Source organism: Pseudopipra pipra, chromosome 3 (assembly GCF_036250125.1).
Source record: "Pseudopipra pipra isolate bDixPip1 chromosome 3, bDixPip1.hap1, whole genome shotgun sequence".
NCBI classification, from domain to species: Eukaryota; Metazoa; Chordata; class Aves; order Passeriformes; family Pipridae; genus Pseudopipra; species Pseudopipra pipra.
The window spans coordinates 17591348-17609000 of record NC_087551.1 but is presented as its reverse complement, the minus strand read 5'-3'; the positions used below and the strand labels follow the sequence as shown (position 1 = coordinate 17609000).

Genomic DNA, 17653 nt, shown 5'->3' with positions numbered 1-17653 from the left:
AAACCTACCTAAACCCCTGAACACCACCAGAGCCAATACATTCAAATTTGAGAAATAAAATAAGCATCTAATAGACATTAAATACACTCTCAACTTCTAAAGAATACAGTCTCAACTTCTAAAGAGCTATGTAATTCACCATCTTCTGCACTCTTTTTCCACAAGAAAGGAAGGAAACTTGCATCCAAGTCCTAAGCATTATCAGTATTTGAACTGGAATAAGAATGCAGAGCTAGGCCTTGCAAAACTCCCACATGGCCCATCTCACTCCCACAGTGCCCACAGCTCATCAGAAAACTTACCAAATGGGACAATGATGGGACACGTGATGCTATAGGCCATGATGACAGTGAACACACACAGCATCCAGGCATACATTGCTCCAAATTCATATTCAAAAGCTTGTTGCTAGGAACAAAAACAAAACACCCAAAACTCTCAAGTCATCCATCAATGTGTCAGGAGTTAAGAATAGATTCACTAACACAACAATTCACCTTCTCTTATTCTCTCTCTGCGAGAGATCAGTTATTTCCCTAAGAGGCATAAATTACATAATAAGATGAAGTATTATGCATTTTAAGTATCTGCACATACAGAAAAGATGCTGCTTCTTCAAATGCCTTAAAGTAATTCTTCATGTAATCTGCTTGCATCTACAAGAAGCAACTCCTTAAAACCACAAGGCAGAAAATAATAGTGCCAAACTCAGAACTTTCATCTCACGGCAGATTCCACTGAAACTGTACTGTGCCTTGCGTTGGCTTTTGCAGTAGGGAAAGCTCAAGATATCAAAGCTTTAGTGTGGTAGTATTCCCACTTTTTCCTCTTGGGATGAGGAAATCAGTGTAAGCCATTTCAACCACAGTAAGGCGTAATATGGAACAGAAGTGAATCTGTTCTAAAATTTCTAAAAGAATCTTTTAGAAATGGAACACACCAATCCACTAAAAAAAAAAAAAAGAAAAAAACAAGGAAATAAGAAAAGGAAGAAGAACAGGGGCAGCTGTATACAGATTTAAGTTCCCATTGTAACACCTGGAATTTCAAGCTGCAAGATGACACATCACCTGGAAGTGAAAGTCCACCACTTAAAATGGAATATAGGCAATAAGTATTTAGTTTGCTAAGTGTATGTTCAGATAAAGGTTGTACACACCCGTGGGCTGAAGAAGAAACTAACTATAGACAGATTTGAAATAAAAAACTCCCTGAAGTTTAGACTATAAGATAAAATCAGAATCATCCTATAAAATCCAAATCATAAACTCTGACTTAGGGCTATGAAGAGAATAATATCTCAAGTTCAGAGCTTGGGCTTTGATTTTTGACCGTCTCTGACTTGAATTAATACCTCCCCATTATCTGTGCTGCAAATGAAGGGAATATGAACCTGCCATGGATAAGCGAAACAAAGGCCAAAAAAAAAACCAACAACCAACTGTCAGGAGATGAGAATTAATGTTATGAAGGATGGGAGCTCCCACTGTTTCTGATAGGGATCAAGCATTCAATTTTCTCTGGCTAAGGAGGGGCTCTCATACCTGTTTAATATTTTTCCTTTCTGCTGTGGACTTGGCCATTATCATGCGTATGGTGTAAAGGATGAGGCCGGGCAGGCGCAGCAGCTCCATCCCATTGCCAACGAAAGCAGAGGCAATGACATAGTTCACAAAGAAGGCTCCCTGGTCAGGCAGAAAGACACATCTGCGAGGAAAGACATCAGACACTGACTGGAAAGCAGACAAATATAACATGTGCAATGGAGCCCTGAGCACTAGACACTATAGAAAGTGGCTAGAAGACTTCTGATAATCTTGAGATTATCAGAAAGATTGGGAAAGATTACTGCACAGCTACAAATACAGTGAGTGTAGTATGTAAGGGCCTGGCTGAGTTGCAGTTCAGGTGAGGAATAAACTGTTCACAAAAAGACATAGCAGTCTGATGGGTGGCTGATAACAGACAAGAGCATCATTTGATGTCTGCAACAGCAACCTAATACAAGATAAGACTGCAATAGAATAATTGTCTCTCCTAACTCAGTCTCTCCTAATTATCTTCCTGTTACTGATTTTGCAACAGCACTTGGAAACCTATGGCCTATTAATCTCATTCTATTCTTTCCCTCCAGCCACAGTCACAAGAGCTTAAAATAACCAGTATCTGCAAATTCTCAATGCTGGTGTAAAAACATACATGTTTGTTAAAATCAAGAGTCATTGGCCTTCAGAAAGAGAACTGCTGCAGCTATTCGGTCTCCTTGTAATCCTTGGGAAGATCCCCTGTCCATGATATGCAACAATCCTCACTACAGTTTCTGGTCCCCTCTCACTTGCATCATACCATCCCATCCTTTCTTGTCATCTACTAAATTTGTAAAGTTTTGGGAAAATAACTAACTATCTCTTTATTGAAAGTTTGCATACATTAGGTAGCAGGAAAAAAGTATGGATTTTTGCATAGCAAAACCACTTGCATTCTCTTCCCCTTATTCAGAAGCTCAGCATCATCCCACAGAGTAGCAACCTTGAGCAAATCTGAACAAACACTAACCAAGGCTAGTCAACAGCAAAAAAATTAAAAGTTCTAAGTATTTCTTCAGTGAAGAATTGCTAATACTTACTCCAGCCTAACTGCAGAATCAGATGATTCTCTGTCAAACAGCCAGCGGAAAAAAAAATCAAGGCTGAAAGAAAGATGATTATTGTAATTCAGTCTCCAACAGATTAACACTGTGTAAAATTGCTTCTCTTTTTAAGTAGTTAAAATCAAGATAGTGCATAGAAAGAATTTAATCAAATCACTACTTTAGCTTTATCACAGTTACTGATTCCTAGAGATAAGAAAAAAGATACAGAATCAAACAGAACAGAAATATCTACTTCATACTAAAGTTTTAATAATTCTTTTTTAGCAATTATTATACAGATAGGACAAATACATGTCACCCAGTTAGGCAGGGAAACAGTCAAATACTGTAGAGGTGGAAAGAAAAGGACAACTCTAACTCAAAGACACAGTCAGGAAACTGGGTTCTCAGCTGTGATGATGAGTATGGGCAACTTTCAATTATTCATTGAGCTTACAAGTCTTAAATTTCTTTGTACAAAGTCAGGTTTTGGGAACTTTAGGTGCTCTGATGCAAAATGAACATTGAAATCTAATGCATAATGACAATATAACTACATGCAACTGGAGGGGAGTGGGGGTACATCAACTATACCTCAACTAGAAAACACAAGTAAGATGCCTCATAATAAAAATATTCAACCATTACTTTGTTAAACTATGACTCTTTACCTGGTCAGACCAAGGGAGGGCAGGATCAATACCATGAAGATCAAAAATATGTAGACTTTATGCATCATTATTCTGTTCTCTGCAGATCTACCAACATAAAAAGTCATTGAGTAAGAAACTCACATGAAACACTTCCACATATGAAGGATCTTGCCCAGAGAATGTCAGCACCTGTCAGACTTCCAGCTCCCCTTACCATATCACATTGCTACAACATGCTCACAAAAGAAACATCTTTTGAGATATTCACCAATTTGGACCAAGCAGACTTTCAGTATCTTCTTGAACATTATACTGGACTCTGGATTAGCATCACTACAGGTCCGTACCACAAGCACAGGGATGTGTGACAGCCACAGCTGGTCTCTTGTCCACAGAAACTCAATCCTGCAGCAGCTTGTAAACAAACAGCTCTTCAAGTGTCATGCCAAGAGGGATTAGGCAGTTCGTAGAAGGGCACCACTGCCAAGAAACCAGACACTTACACAACCTACTTAACTGTCCTTGCCAAGCAGCAAGTCTTCAGGAACAACATGACACTGCTCATGCTATACCCCTACTACAGTAGCAGGAACATCGATCTGGTGACACTGTTGCCAGAAAAGTGGAGCCATCACTATAAACAATTCAGACTGTTGAAGGTGGAATCTGATAGGACTTTAAAGCCACAGAGGTTTTGTTATAGGATCAGGTAACCCTTGGGCACTGCGAGACGTGTCAGTGTAATTATACCAATGCTGGAAATCAAATCTGTGATCACAGATGACAAATTTTAATAAAGTCACTAGTGACTTTGGAAAACTATTTTAACTGATTGAGAAGGGCTCAAAGTTCATGTGTGTAGTGTAACTACCCCCCCAAAAAAACCCCCAATTTGACGAAGAGCATACAACTGTGATGAATAAACAGTAGATTCTGGACACTATGTCTTAGAAAGGAATGGTACAAAAAGTTCAAAAGTGAAAAATAATTGACATTAGAATATAAAAACAAACCAAAGAAATGGCTACAAGCTTTGTGGATAAAGATTGAGTGAAGTTTGAGTGAAGCAGGGATTCAATGTGCAGTAGCATGCTTTATCTGACTGCAGGTAAACTGGGTATCAAATCTGGTATTCCAAACCAAGCTGTGCTGAGTATTCCAAGTTAGCAGCACATCAGTGGGCTTAATGTCTCCAGAGTGCTCTGGTTGTATTTGAAAATCTTATATCAACACATCTGCTGGGCACTGGTCTCATAGATCTTCTCAGATCACCACTAACAATACCCAATAGCAATTGAGTTGTGCACCAAGAGTTACATCCAGACCATTTTTGTCATGCCACACAATAAAAAGATGGATGCCCCTTTTATAAGTAGCATGCTATGAGTTGGAGCACTTTCTGTCAAGTGGGATTCTAGGGTTCTGTGATGTACTCAGTCTGCAGGGTATCCAAACCCACATGGCCTATCTACCCAGACAGCAAGCTAGTTATGGGATCAGAGGTACTTCCCATGCTCCTGTTGAAGCTACACATCCTGAGCCTGATCACACAATTTTTTCTGATAAAACAGAAAGAGAAGTGGGGTGGGGAGCAAGGGGAAGCATAAGCAAGTCATGTGGTTAGATTACACTTGCTGTATGGGTTAAAAATCACTTAAACCCCAAAGTGTGGTTGTAACACTAGAAAGACAAGAACATGACATTCCCTGCTATGAGAGGTCTGTGGATTTAAGAGCTCCAGGAAAGATAAACAGTCTTCATTTCTTTTAGTTATTCAGTTGGTAAGGCAAAAACAGAAGAAAAGCTTGCTTACTTTGTCCAGTGGGACTCCAGCAAAGTTGAGTAATAGACAATTGTTGGTAACAAAGCTGAGAAGGACCAGAGCAAGAGCGTAGGGAAAAACTGGCTGACGATGGGATTCTAGTAGGGGAAAAAAGAAAGAGTAAGTATTAAAAGCATTTTAATGCAGTTGTGGTGGAACAGAGGCTGCAATGTTTTGCTTTTTGTAAATTATAGCAGGATAAACTAGGGAAATTATACTCAGGTGGTCTTAAACTGAGCCGTGAGTGATTAGCACTGCTGGGCAAGACAAAAAAACAAAGTAGGATTGGGAATTAAATTCCATGAGAGTGCAGTCTCACAGGCAGTCTTTATGTCATTTATGCTATCTTGGGGAAGTATTTAAAAAGAACAGTTTGCAGGAGACTTCAGCTGCAGTCAAACTAGGATCCGAGATATATATATGCTATGTTAATTTGAACCCAATAAGCAAAATAAAAACAACATTTTTACCTCAGAGTTTAAAATCTGAATTCCTCTCATCTTATCATAAAAATCAAAATTCAAGTTGGACTCAAAATTCCATCTTTTGCAAAGCTTTTTGATTACAACATTTAGAATTATGTAAACATGGAATGCAAATTTTTACCACAAACAAATAAATATTTTAATAACATAAGAGTTTCAGGTGAAATTAGTTCAGACTACTATAAGCAGCTTCATAAAACAATCCTGGGAATTTCAACTGAATTTGACTTAAAGGTGTGTAGTAAGAAAATGAAACTATGTCTATCACAGTTTCCCAATATTTTGGTTTGATACAAGGCTATATCCAAATGTATGGTGGTACTCACATTAAGGTAGTGAATAGGTTTAGTGACATTGAACTTGTCCATGGTTGAGATGATTATAGAAGGAGTAGTGAGAAAAAACAGCACAATAAAAAGAAGCAAATTAATGCACACCCATCTAAACCACCATTTCAGTCCATGCACTGAAAGATTTTTCCTGGAGAAAAAAGTAAAAATAAAGAGGACATTAAAACAAGCAGTAAGCATTTGCTGCTAAAAAAGATATATCCTATCTGTCAAGTAGCAGGTGGCACTGCTTTTTGTAAACTGAGCCTTCAAAGTTATATAACAAAGCACTACACAAGTTCCAGTTGCTATTAGAAATAAAGAAAACTGCAACCTCTCTTGAATGATAACATAAATTGTGCTTGCAGAAGGACGTACTCAGTCTTTCATTACAAAAACATAAACGTGTAACGTAATTAAGGTTTGGGATGAAACACTTCTCCTGTTCACTAATGCAGAAGTACTAAACAAAGAACAAGAAGAGACAGAGACAGAAGGTACAGAGAACTTCTGCAAGAAGAACAGCTATCAGAGGCAGAATCTACCAAGAAACTGTGATTTGAAAAAAAAATAATCTACAAACGTGGCATCTCTTCCTGCTATATTAAAACAGCAACTGCAGATTTTAAACATGTAAAGTTCTTAAATATTATCTGAAATGGTTCCCAAAAGGACTGGAATGATTTGAACTCCAGCCAAAGCCAAGTATTTAGAACAGACAAAACAGGGATACAGAGGCTTAGTAACTCCCTAATTATGACAAGTCTTTTTGTGAACTTGGAAAATCCCTGTGCTTCCTCTTCTTCAAGGGGGAGGGGAGAGAAGAAAAAGAGGAAAACAACCCAACCCAAAATACCAAAACCCCACCATCTTCCCCTCTTAGAGATGTTTAGAAAAAAGTTTTGCAGGGGCTTCAGTCCACTGAGTCTCACAGAACAATTCCTGTGTCCAGTGCTTGAAGAAAGGAAGAGGAAATGAAGCACATACACACGGTAGAACCCTTTCATGAAAAAGGTATATTAAACTGACCCTACCTGGAAAGCAGCTTGCAAGAGATTTTTAATTCATATCTCAAAATAAGACTGCTGCAAAAGACACAGCTAAGAATCATAGTTGTTTACTTCTTGGTTAAAGATTCTGTACTTTATTCCCAACTGCAGAATTGTAGTCCTAGAGAAAACCTCTCAATTATTAGAAATTGATGGCATAATTACTTTAAGACTCATTTTCTGTTAAAATACTTGAGAAAAAAGTATGCTTTAAAAAAGAAATTACATGCAGGTGAAACACAGCAACTTGTGCCTATCTGTGTCTCACTTGCAGTTTTGGGTTGGGCAATGGAAATGTCACAACAAGTTCACTGTTACAGGAAGAAAGGATTATATTGACCCCACCCGAAGTTATTTGCAAAGCAACTGGAAAATGTTTAGATCTTTTTTAGCCTATAAACATGACAGAAGGCAGAACAGGAACAGTTTAATTCAAAAAGCACTTATCTGGGAAATGTACTGGATTAATAAAGATGATGTCAGAAGATAGACCAAAGTTCACAGAGTAGATCAAGTTATACTTATCACATGTCAGCTCCAAAAACTTGGAGGACACTTAGCAGTAACATCAAGTTGCTTTCCTCAGATCTCAACAGCAAATATGCACTAGCCTCCAAAAACAGAAACTCTGAGAGACAGACTCTAATAAGTTTAGGGTTTTTTTAAAATCTGGGGTGGCAAAACTCTAGTCAGCCTCAGAGAGGCCTCCCCGAGGTCAGTAAGAACACCAGTGATGAAAATAAAGAGGCAGATCAGCCACATTAAAACACTACATAAAGCCCTAGTTTAGGATTAAAGAAAAATGCACTTGTCCCTGTTTCTCCTATGCCCACTCTAAACCTACATTATCACCAATAAATAGATGTAAGACAGGATTCTTACCAACAAATATTCTCAGGATAAGGAGCATATCTAACCTCCCAGTTTGACACACACAGGTCCTTGCTGTAGGATGATGGCTGGGGCTCTCCTTTACACTTAATACTCTGACATTTGCAGGCATTGAAGTCTTTGAGGATGCTGTAAGGAAGAAGAGGAGGATTTTTTCCAAATTTTTATACCTGAAAATGCTGAATATGTAATGAGAAAGACTGGGAATAATGAAGAAGGGGTTTTTTTATTTTAATAACCTGTGATCAAGATAGTACTTAAAAAGCAATGTAATAAATACATTTTGCATTAATGACAACTATATAAACAGTTGCTACTACAGGTCTATGAGATCTGTTTTGCTGGAAACAAAAAGCAGCCTTGGTTTAAACTGTTCACTGCTTCTACCAATGTGAGTAATCATATTAAAAAAAAAAGTAAAAAATAAATCAAAGTCTGAGAGCACTGGAAAAAAAGACAGACAGTTCCCTAAACACATCTCTACATAATTACAACTGTTTTCAAATCAAAGTAGACTAATTAAATGAGAGTGCAGACTAATCCTTTGCAATAGTATCAAATCCAGCCAATTCTCAGAAAAATTTTTAGCACGCTGCTATTCCCACAATTCAAAATATCAGCCTCTTGCACCCACTCCAAAAATAATCACAGTACTTAATTCTATCTTCTAATATTATGAGTTGACTGACACTCAGTGTATTTAAAGAAAATTTAAACATGCCCAGAATAAATGCTTTCAAAGATTTCTCAAAGGACAGCACTAGAAGGGCTAGGAATACATTCAGAGACTATTCTATTACACTAGCATGGAAACAGTATATTTTATATTTAAATGGGTAGACGGTAAAATCTATGAACATGCTTGTTTCTCAGTTGTGCTCTTAACATAAAGAAGACAGAGAAACACATACATGAACTCCAAACAAACAAACAAACACAACCCCCAAGCCCCAGATCTTTACCTTACCAGAATTCAAGTAGTGATGTCAAATTGCCAGCATCTTGCAGCAGCAAGTAGTTAAGAAAGTTAATTATCCTTTGACAGTTGATTTTAAAAAATACATACAGAGCAAGCTTTAGCCATCATAAAACAAGCTTCTACAACCACCTGACATGAACCTCAGTTTTGGCTTCCTGTTTTCCCATCCTATTTCAGGATTCTGTGGAGCAGAGAGTACTAAGGGCAACAAGTAACTTTCTAATTTGATGGGAGCCTCAGCTTCACATATAATCTAATCTAATTTGACAGGAAATGGAGTCCACCACATCAATTCCAAGCTAAACAAATTAAAATCTTTTCAGGTCTTGATAATTCAACTCAAGAGATGCCAGCAGTGCAACTCAGAACACATGCCCAAGCAGAGACTATCCCATCAAAATTGTACACAACATATGAGCAGCTAGACAAGGAACTTCAGTGCTTATTTCTTCTTTCAGTTTCACATCTCAAAATGTTATTTCATTACAAACTTAGGAGAGGAGGCAGATTTCATCACACCATCACTACTCAATTAAAAAGTAGCAAGCAAAACTTTCTCCAACCTATCAAATTCTTGCAAGAAATTCTACACCCTGGACTTCCTTGAAAAGAAGCTGAAAGACTGGCTCTCTAACATGACTTGAAGGCCAAAAGAACGCAGACAATTTAAATCAGAGAATAAAAAAAGCATGATGTGTTACACTGTAATACAAATATTCTTCTGCTTCCTTTTACCCACTCTGTGACAGTGAAAGATGCTCCCAGTGTGAACAGAAAATGAGAGGCTACATGCATTTACCTCTACAAATAACTGAATAAAAAAATACTGAACAACTTCTGGCATTAGGTCTACACATATATCTGTAAAAGGAGATAATAGAGATACAGAATGTGTATCTATCACCTATGGCCAGGTCAGTCACTGACCCTACACTGTTAAGATGACTACCAGTGTAATTTGCACTCACTGATAGTTTGGTCATTGTAACATTTGCACAGTAGAAAATAGAGGAATCAATAACTTGTATTCAAGAGCCAATTAGTCTGGCCTACTATTAACCTACACTGATGGACAGGATCCCACACAGAAGAGAAAGGTTCCTCATCCCAATAAATGTCCCAAGCCTTTTAGTCTCATAGATAATTTCTTCACTCAAAGCACAGAGGCTAAAATGCACACTTAAGGGAAAACTTACCAGAAAGCAAAGCAGGCCAAATCCATAGAATGGTGAAAAAGAAGAAAGGAAGAAGAGCCAATATAAGCAAACAAGGGACACAAACAAGAGATCAGTTGTACTATTACAGTTAAAAGAGAACAAACAAAACAGAAGACAAAACTTACTAGGTTGCCATGGATTTCTCTTGAAATGTTACAAAAGCCATTCCCAGTGGGTTATTTTGAACAGCTTGTTCCTCTTTCAAATATTCTTCCATCAGCTCATTTCTAACTTTGGTATAATAATCTACAGCATCCTCCTGTCAGAAAATTGATGACTGTTACATCCAAGCACCAGATGGCTAATATCCTCATTAATTAATATCTTCATACAGCTTACACAAACCATAGTCTCTCTTCCTCAGACTACTTCCACAAATTACAAATGATGTCGCAAGGCGAAGACAAACAAATGTAAGATTATCTTGTACTTCAATTTTTTCACTTAGATTACATTTCAAAAGTTTTGGGGAATTCCTTTTCCCTCCAGTGTAAGAACCTGACAGATGAGCTATTAGGAACGAACAAATAAGGAATTTTCTGAAGCTCAATGAGATGTCACACAAAAATTATTCTCCACCCTTCTAACAATCTACCTGGCCATAACTAAAACAGAACACAATCTCTTACCCTTTCACATCCTCTCATTTCACAACAGCAGAACTGACCACATGGCTTAGGGTTGATTTGGACTCGCTTGCCATACTTCTGATGCAGGTGTTCATAGTAAGTCAGGCTTTTTTCTGCCTGGTTTCTGGACAGAAAAAATAAATCTATAACAATTTGCAACAAAAAAAGTATAAACATCAAGCTTAGGAAGAACATAGTCCTCAAGAAAAAAAGTTATTATAAGGATTGACAGCGAATGAATCAGTCATCAAAGTTATTTACATTCACTTTAATTTTAGTTACTTATATATATCAGTATAATTTATTTTCAAGTCAGTAATAGCTTTATACAACCTACACTTATAGTAAGGTTCCAGATTAAAAAAAACCAAAACACAATGCTATTCTTGATAGCCCAGAAAATAACACTTGTCTCTCATGAGATCACCAATCTGGCCAAAGAAGCAGGGTTAACAGAGTTATTAATTTAATAATTCAGTTTTTCACTTTGTACTGCCTGACAATAAGTAACTAACTATATACAGACATACAGAAATAATCAGCCAGTCAAAACCTACCTTATGCAACACACAACATATCACACCCACAAGAGATGGGCTGAGCCCCACAGTTCACTGTAAACCACAACGGAATCTAACTGAAGTCCAGACCAGAACTTTAGGAGCAGAATTCATCCTTAGTATGTGCACGGTTAGTACTGCTGGTATGTGTTCATTAAGGACTAGCAAAACATTTGTATAACTATGCTAAAGTCATGTAGATTACAAAAACAAGTACCTTTTTTTGAATAGATAAATAAGCTTGGCTACGTCATAACACAGCTGGACCTCCAGCACAGTGCAGCTTGGGTAGGCATCCCTGAAAGGAAGCAGCACATGGGAACAATAAGAACAAAAAGTACAACGAAGAAACTGTTTCAAAGAGCACCACTGATACCTAACTGACATCTCAATCAGTCATTTGATTTCTGCATGATGTATCATAGAGCAGAGACTTCCAGAGAGACATTACTGAAAGTTACTTTAACATGAGATGCACAGCATTATTTCAAGTAAAGGTCATGTGGAAGCATGAATGGAAAGTGTGGATACAGTACAGCCACTGTCTTATCTTCTGATTTTAAGATCAGCTAACTAACCTCACTGAAATATAGTCTTTTCTCAGCACTGGCTAAGGAATAAGATATGCTTTTAGAACACAGATATACTATAACATGAATTTTAAACAGTGCAAAATTCAAAAAACATATCTGCTTGGTCAGGTAAAACTACTAGGACAATTTTAAATCTCCTGTTTTTTATAAAAGATGGAGAGAGGCTTTTTATCAGGGCATGTACTAATAGGACAAGTGAGAAGGCTTTAAACTGAAAGAAAATAGGTTTAGATCAGATATGAGGAGGAAATCCTTTACTGTGAGGCACTGGAGGCACTGGAACAGGTTGCTCAGAGAAGCTGTGGACTTCCAGCCCCATCCTTGGAAGGGTTCAAGGCCACATTGGATGGGGCTCTGAGCAACCTGGTCCAGGGGAAGGTGTCCCTGCACATGGCAGGGGGGTTGGAACTAGATGACCTTTAAGGTCCCTTCCAAATCAAACCATTCTATGATTCTAACTACTCAAGTATGGAACTTACGTGAAATGGCTTTGTATTATCTCTTCATTGGCACTTTTTGGAATACCAGTTATAAACAGCGTGCGCTTAACCTGGGAGAGAAAATGCAAGTCAAATTTTGAGAAATCACATCACAGAAAACAAGAATATAAGGAAGGCAGTGACACAGCACAAGTAGCTGTGTGGTAGAGGGGAGAAAAACGTAGGAAATTTTGTTTTTGGTGGGAGCTGCATGTATTTAAGACAGCACCCTCTACACTGATAATAGGTTACAGCAAAATTTCACAAATCCTTCCCCAAACCCCTCCTCTCCTTCCATTTTCACAATTGACTCACTATAGCACTGCTTTCAGTGAATTCCTTCACATTTATGTCACAGTCTAGCACACAGGAGCCTCTCAGCAATTTGCTTTTTTAGCATTATACACTGGCAAATATGCTCTATGTTTTCCTTCAGCCCAGTACAGAAACTTACTATGTTTTCTTCTTTATATGTGACATACTTCATGTGATGTCTCATGAAGACAACAGTCAGAATCAGGTAAACAACAGCAAAAACGGTGTGCAGCCAAAGAAGATTATTGCTGTCAGACAAAATGTTATGAATATGAAAAACAGGAAGAACCAACTGTCCAACTGATATAAGTAGCTGTCAAAATGCTAATCAGATCAGAACCTTTCACTGAACACAAAACAGGAAAAAAAAGTAGTTACTGGTAGTCAGTCATGCCTATGCAGATGCCTTGGACAGCCAACAGGGAGAGTTACTTGCTTATCATACTATTCTGTGGGTAGTTAACCTACAAAGAAAATAGTTATTCTATGACATGGACATATTTAGGAAGTGTTTGGCTGGCACCTTCCCAGCCAGATGGCCAACAGCACACATGATGCTATTTGCCAAAATGGTTTTAATTTGCCTTATTATTTACTGTGCTGAGTGCATAATTGAACTCTCCTTGAACACAGCTGAAAACAGCCTCAACATAAATTCTTATCCTTGATAGCTCCTTCTTCAAAGCTTAGAGATGTTCTGTTCTGTGAACAGTTCTTCAGTTTTGTGAAGAGCCTTAATAATTATAATTTACCCAAAATACAGGAACCTATTTCGCACATTAAAAAAACCAAGCACCAAGCAAGCAAAAAAATCCCTACTAGTTACTAAGTTTCATAACATGGTTATAAAAACAAAGTGCATTGGCAGAAACTTTATTGGACATTGTATCATGGATGGATGTGGATTGATCAAGTAATAAACCAGAAGACTTATACAGCTTTGTATTTCAACTATTTTACAGACTGTTTTTAAAACACACAGAAACAATTTTAATTGCAATCTCAGATTAGAGAGATATGCACACACAGAAATCTAAGGTAAGGGAATTTATATCATCCAAGTTACACATTCTAGTAAAGCGGTCAGCTTTACTTTCTTTATGCAACATTTCTTTACATTTCATACATTCCTTTATGAAACCATGAAACATGGTTTCTTTTAAGGTGGAAATTTCTGAAAATAATATCACTAGATGTGCAGTCATTAGCCAAAAGAAACATGTGGTGTAAGAAGTAAGAGCTGAGTGAGTAGAAGCCAAGTCTCAAGATTTCTTATCAGCACTGTAAGTGCACAGCCTGAAGCAGAACATATCCCAGTTTCAGTCAATCAAGTGTGAATAAGTTGTGAGTAAGTTACTCTGACCCCAGGAGCCACCCTCCTAGTGTCAATTCTTGTGTTTAGAGACGGTGGCAGCAAACTAACACAAGCATAAAGGTACTCTGCAAGACTTACTTACCCAGTTTGTAAGTTCACTATAGTTGTTCTTCCAAAACTATAGGGATCTTTATCTAAGAACAAAAAAAATTAGCATAATTTGCTGGTGCAACATTCACAGTAAACTATCAGAAAGTCAGCTTTTATTCTAGTTTTTAAAGATGGTAATATATTTCTTTTTAATGCTGAGCAAGTTCATTGATAAAAAGATTCAGAATCATAATCAATGCTGGTTTACTCTATTGCATTTTAAAGTAGGAAAAAAAGCCCCAGGACTATACTACGTTCAAACCATGAAGAGAAGTAGTAGATTGTTTTAAAAATCTGAACAGTACATCTTTGCAGCAGTTCCCTTTCTCCCTTCAGTCTCCTTTCATGTCCATTAACAACACTGTTTAGGGATTGAACATATTTCCTTCACATTTTTCTTCCATCTTAACTGATTTCTTATCTCAGGCTTTTAAGCTGCATTAATTCAGTGTTGACAGAACAGTGCTGATAACCTTGCTAAGGTCAAAAATGAGAGAGTTTATATGACATTATTTCTCTAAACTGTCAAGTATTTAAAAAAAATGATAAGGCAAGTGAGTGAAAATTGAGTAAATGCTCACAAAGGAAAAAGAGGTAAGTGTATCTGGAAAGGTAAACAATCCTCTAGCATAGATTGTTAAACCACATTTCAAGTTAAGTCATCACAACTGAAAGAACTGCAAATGCACAAAATCAACTTACAGTGGAAGGGGAGGAAAAAAGGGAGAGACACTAAAACTTTGTTTTTCAGCTGTATTTCCTAGGATCACAGAAGCTAGTGGAGAAAAACAGAAGCTGTACTCTCCTGCTTTACAAAACAGAAAGGAACAACAGGAGACAGTCCAGATAGATTGAAACAAAAATTCAAGTCATGGCTGATGATTTTATGATCAGCCAAATGGAAAACATTTCTCATTAATGACCAAATTAATTGGTCTGGTTTACAAAAAAGAGGAAAAAGCCCAGAAGAATTTATAACCCTCAAGCAGCTACAAGGATTTTGCAAAGAAGAAAAGAATAATCTATTATCTCCAGTGACAGGTCAAAAAAGTGATTTTAAAATGCAGCAAAAGAGGTTCAGACTGGATACTAGAAAGAGATTTCTCGGCTGTGACAACGGTTTCCACTGGCAATCATCACCAATAAAAAACACAATGAGTGCCTAGATAAACACCAGGTAAGAGGGCATAGGTAAAATTAATCCTGCCTTGAGCCTTTTGAGTCTAGCCATCTATGTCTGCACGTGTTCTGGCAACTGCTTAAAGAACACCCTGTATTCATATAAATTTCACATCAGACTGAGGGGATGTGTTAGGTTTGCTTGGCCAGGTTTTGGTAGAGGGGGGGTCACTTCTGTGCAAAGCTTCTAGAAGCTTCCCCCATGTCCATCAGAGCCAATGCCAGCTGGCTCCAGGATGACCCACCTTTGGCCAAGGCCAAGCCAAGCAGGAATGACAGTAACACCTCTGTGATAACACATTTAAGAAGGAGAAAAAAGTTCTTGTGCAGATGTAACTGCAGCCAGAAAGGAGCAGAGTGGGAATACATGAGAGGAACAACTCTGCAGACACCAAGGTCAGTGGAGAGGGAGGGGGAGGAGGTGCTCCAGGCGACTCCTCTGCAGCCTATGGTGAACACCATGGTGAGGCAGCTGTGCCCTTGCAGCCCATGGAGGTTAATGGGGGTGCAGAGATCCACCTGCAGCCCATGGAGGAGCCCATGCCTGAGAAAGGGCTGTGAACCCGTGGAAAATCGTACTGGAGAGGATCCTGGCAAGAACCTGCAGACCCGTGGAGAGAGGAGCCCACACTTGATCAGGTTTGCTGGCAGGACCTGTGACCCTGTGGAGCATCCATGCTGGAGCAGGCTGTGCCAGAAGAACTGCACCCCATGGAAGAGTGACCCATGCTGGAAAAGTTCATGGAGAATTGTCTCCCATGGGAAGGGCCCCACACTGGAGCAGGGGAAGGACTTTTCACCCTGAGCTGTGGCAGAACGTGTGATGAACTGACAATAATCCCCACTCCCCACCTCCCTGCGCCACTGGGGGGGAGAAGGTAGAGCCCGGGAAGGAGGGAGGGGTGGGGGGAAGGTGTTTTTAAGATTTATTTTACTTCTCGTTTTCCTGCTCTGATTTTGTTATTAATAAATTCAGCTAATTGAGTTGAGTCTGTTTTGCCCATGACAGTATCCAGTGAGTGATCTCTCCCAGCCCTTATCTCAGCTCAGGAACCTTTCACTGTGTTCTCTCTCCCCTGTCCACTTGTGGAGGGGAGTGACAGAGCAGCTTCAGTGAGTGCCTGGCATCCAGCCACAGTCAACCCATTACAGGTGGGAAAACACAACACCACCTTATAAAGTTTACCAAAAAAAAAAAAAAAAAAGAAAAACTAAAAGCTTTTACAATGATATAAAAACATAAAATTCTTCTCAGAAAAACAAACAAACAAACAAAAAAAATTCTTACCAAGGAGATCACCCGACAGGTTGACAGGTAATATCACACACACAGACAAAATGCTGACAGTAATCAACAAGCAGATGATGTGGCGCTGGAAGGCAAGGTAGTGAATGGCGTCTTCACCACACCTCTCGTGAATCTCGTCATCGCTGCACCACAGACAGAAAAGCACATGGTCAGTCTGCTTAGTCTCTTTGGGGATGGTTTATATACCCATACACTAAATTCTCAGTCTACCCAGTGACATCCCCATCAGTCCCTACTGGTTTTCAACATGGCTGTGTCCTTGCATGCATAATTTCAGGTTCCAGAAGCGTCTTTTCTTGTGTATCACCATATAAAAATTAACACGAGGTAACTTAAGATGGAAGGACATGGAATTCTTTTTTTATCAGACTAAAAGAGGACAAAGTAATTTTCTGTGACCTCTTGTTTTATGATAGTCACAAGTCTAGCTCTCAAAATTTAAGATCATGCTGTGACAAGTATTCACTCATCGCAGTAAAGGCTCCCCACAAGGAAAATTACAACAGAATCACCTTACCCTTATGACACTCAGTTAACAGAAGATATAATAGGTTTTGGAATTAACTCTCACCATCTCTCCACTTTCAGCAGAATCAATCATTAAAATAGGAGAGGAAGGAAAAGGAAGGACCTGAACTAGTAAAAATGGAGAAAGACAGGCTGAATTCCCACCTCTTTTTTATTTAAATATACCCAAGCTCTAAATTGATTTTTAAACACCATGATCTACTAAGACCCAAGAGATACAGGGAATGAACATCACATCTCTAACAGCTGGTTTCTGGGAAACAGTGGGATGGACTTTTCCTAGTTAGTCAATCCAGCCCCAAATAAACCACCAGTTCTCCATAGAAACCCCTGCAGGGAAATCCCACTTCCTGCCTGGAGCCTTGGGCTTTCAAACAGGGGAACACCCACAAGGTACTCTTTGAAGAGGAAAAGTCTAGAGCATAATTATTAGCTCTGAATCCATGTAAATCCCATAGATTCACTTAGGTTCACACACTGTCCCAAAATCAGGAAGTCCCTGGGCTGTTAGCAGGACAACTATATCCTGGAAAAGTATT

At 38.5% G+C, this 17653-nt stretch overlaps 1 protein-coding gene across 5 annotated transcripts in view; it reads right to left on the bottom strand.

The window, feature by feature from the left end:
• The window catches only part of TMEM63A (transmembrane protein 63A), a 32979-nt gene that overhangs the window by 7859 nt on the left and 7467 nt on the right, over positions 1-17653 (bottom strand). For all 5 annotated transcript variants that reach the window (XM_064648071.1, XM_064648070.1, XM_064648072.1 and 2 more), the window contains 14 exons: positions 16566-16708; positions 14091-14142; positions 12773-12881; positions 12319-12389; positions 11464-11544; positions 10687-10810; positions 10183-10316; positions 7853-7990; positions 5919-6072; positions 5099-5205; positions 3304-3390; positions 2627-2689; positions 1545-1707; positions 303-408 (listed from right to left, as the gene is read on the bottom strand). In XM_064648071.1, the coding sequence (XP_064504141.1) occupies positions 303-408; positions 1545-1707; positions 2627-2689; positions 3304-3390; positions 5099-5205; positions 5919-6072; positions 7853-7990; positions 10183-10316; positions 10687-10810; positions 11464-11544; positions 12319-12389; positions 12773-12881; positions 14091-14142; positions 16566-16708 (1532 nt within the window). The remainder of the gene's footprint in view (positions 1-302; positions 409-1544; positions 1708-2626; positions 2690-3303; positions 3391-5098; positions 5206-5918; positions 6073-7852; positions 7991-10182; positions 10317-10686; positions 10811-11463; positions 11545-12318; positions 12390-12772; positions 12882-14090; positions 14143-16565; positions 16709-17653) is intronic.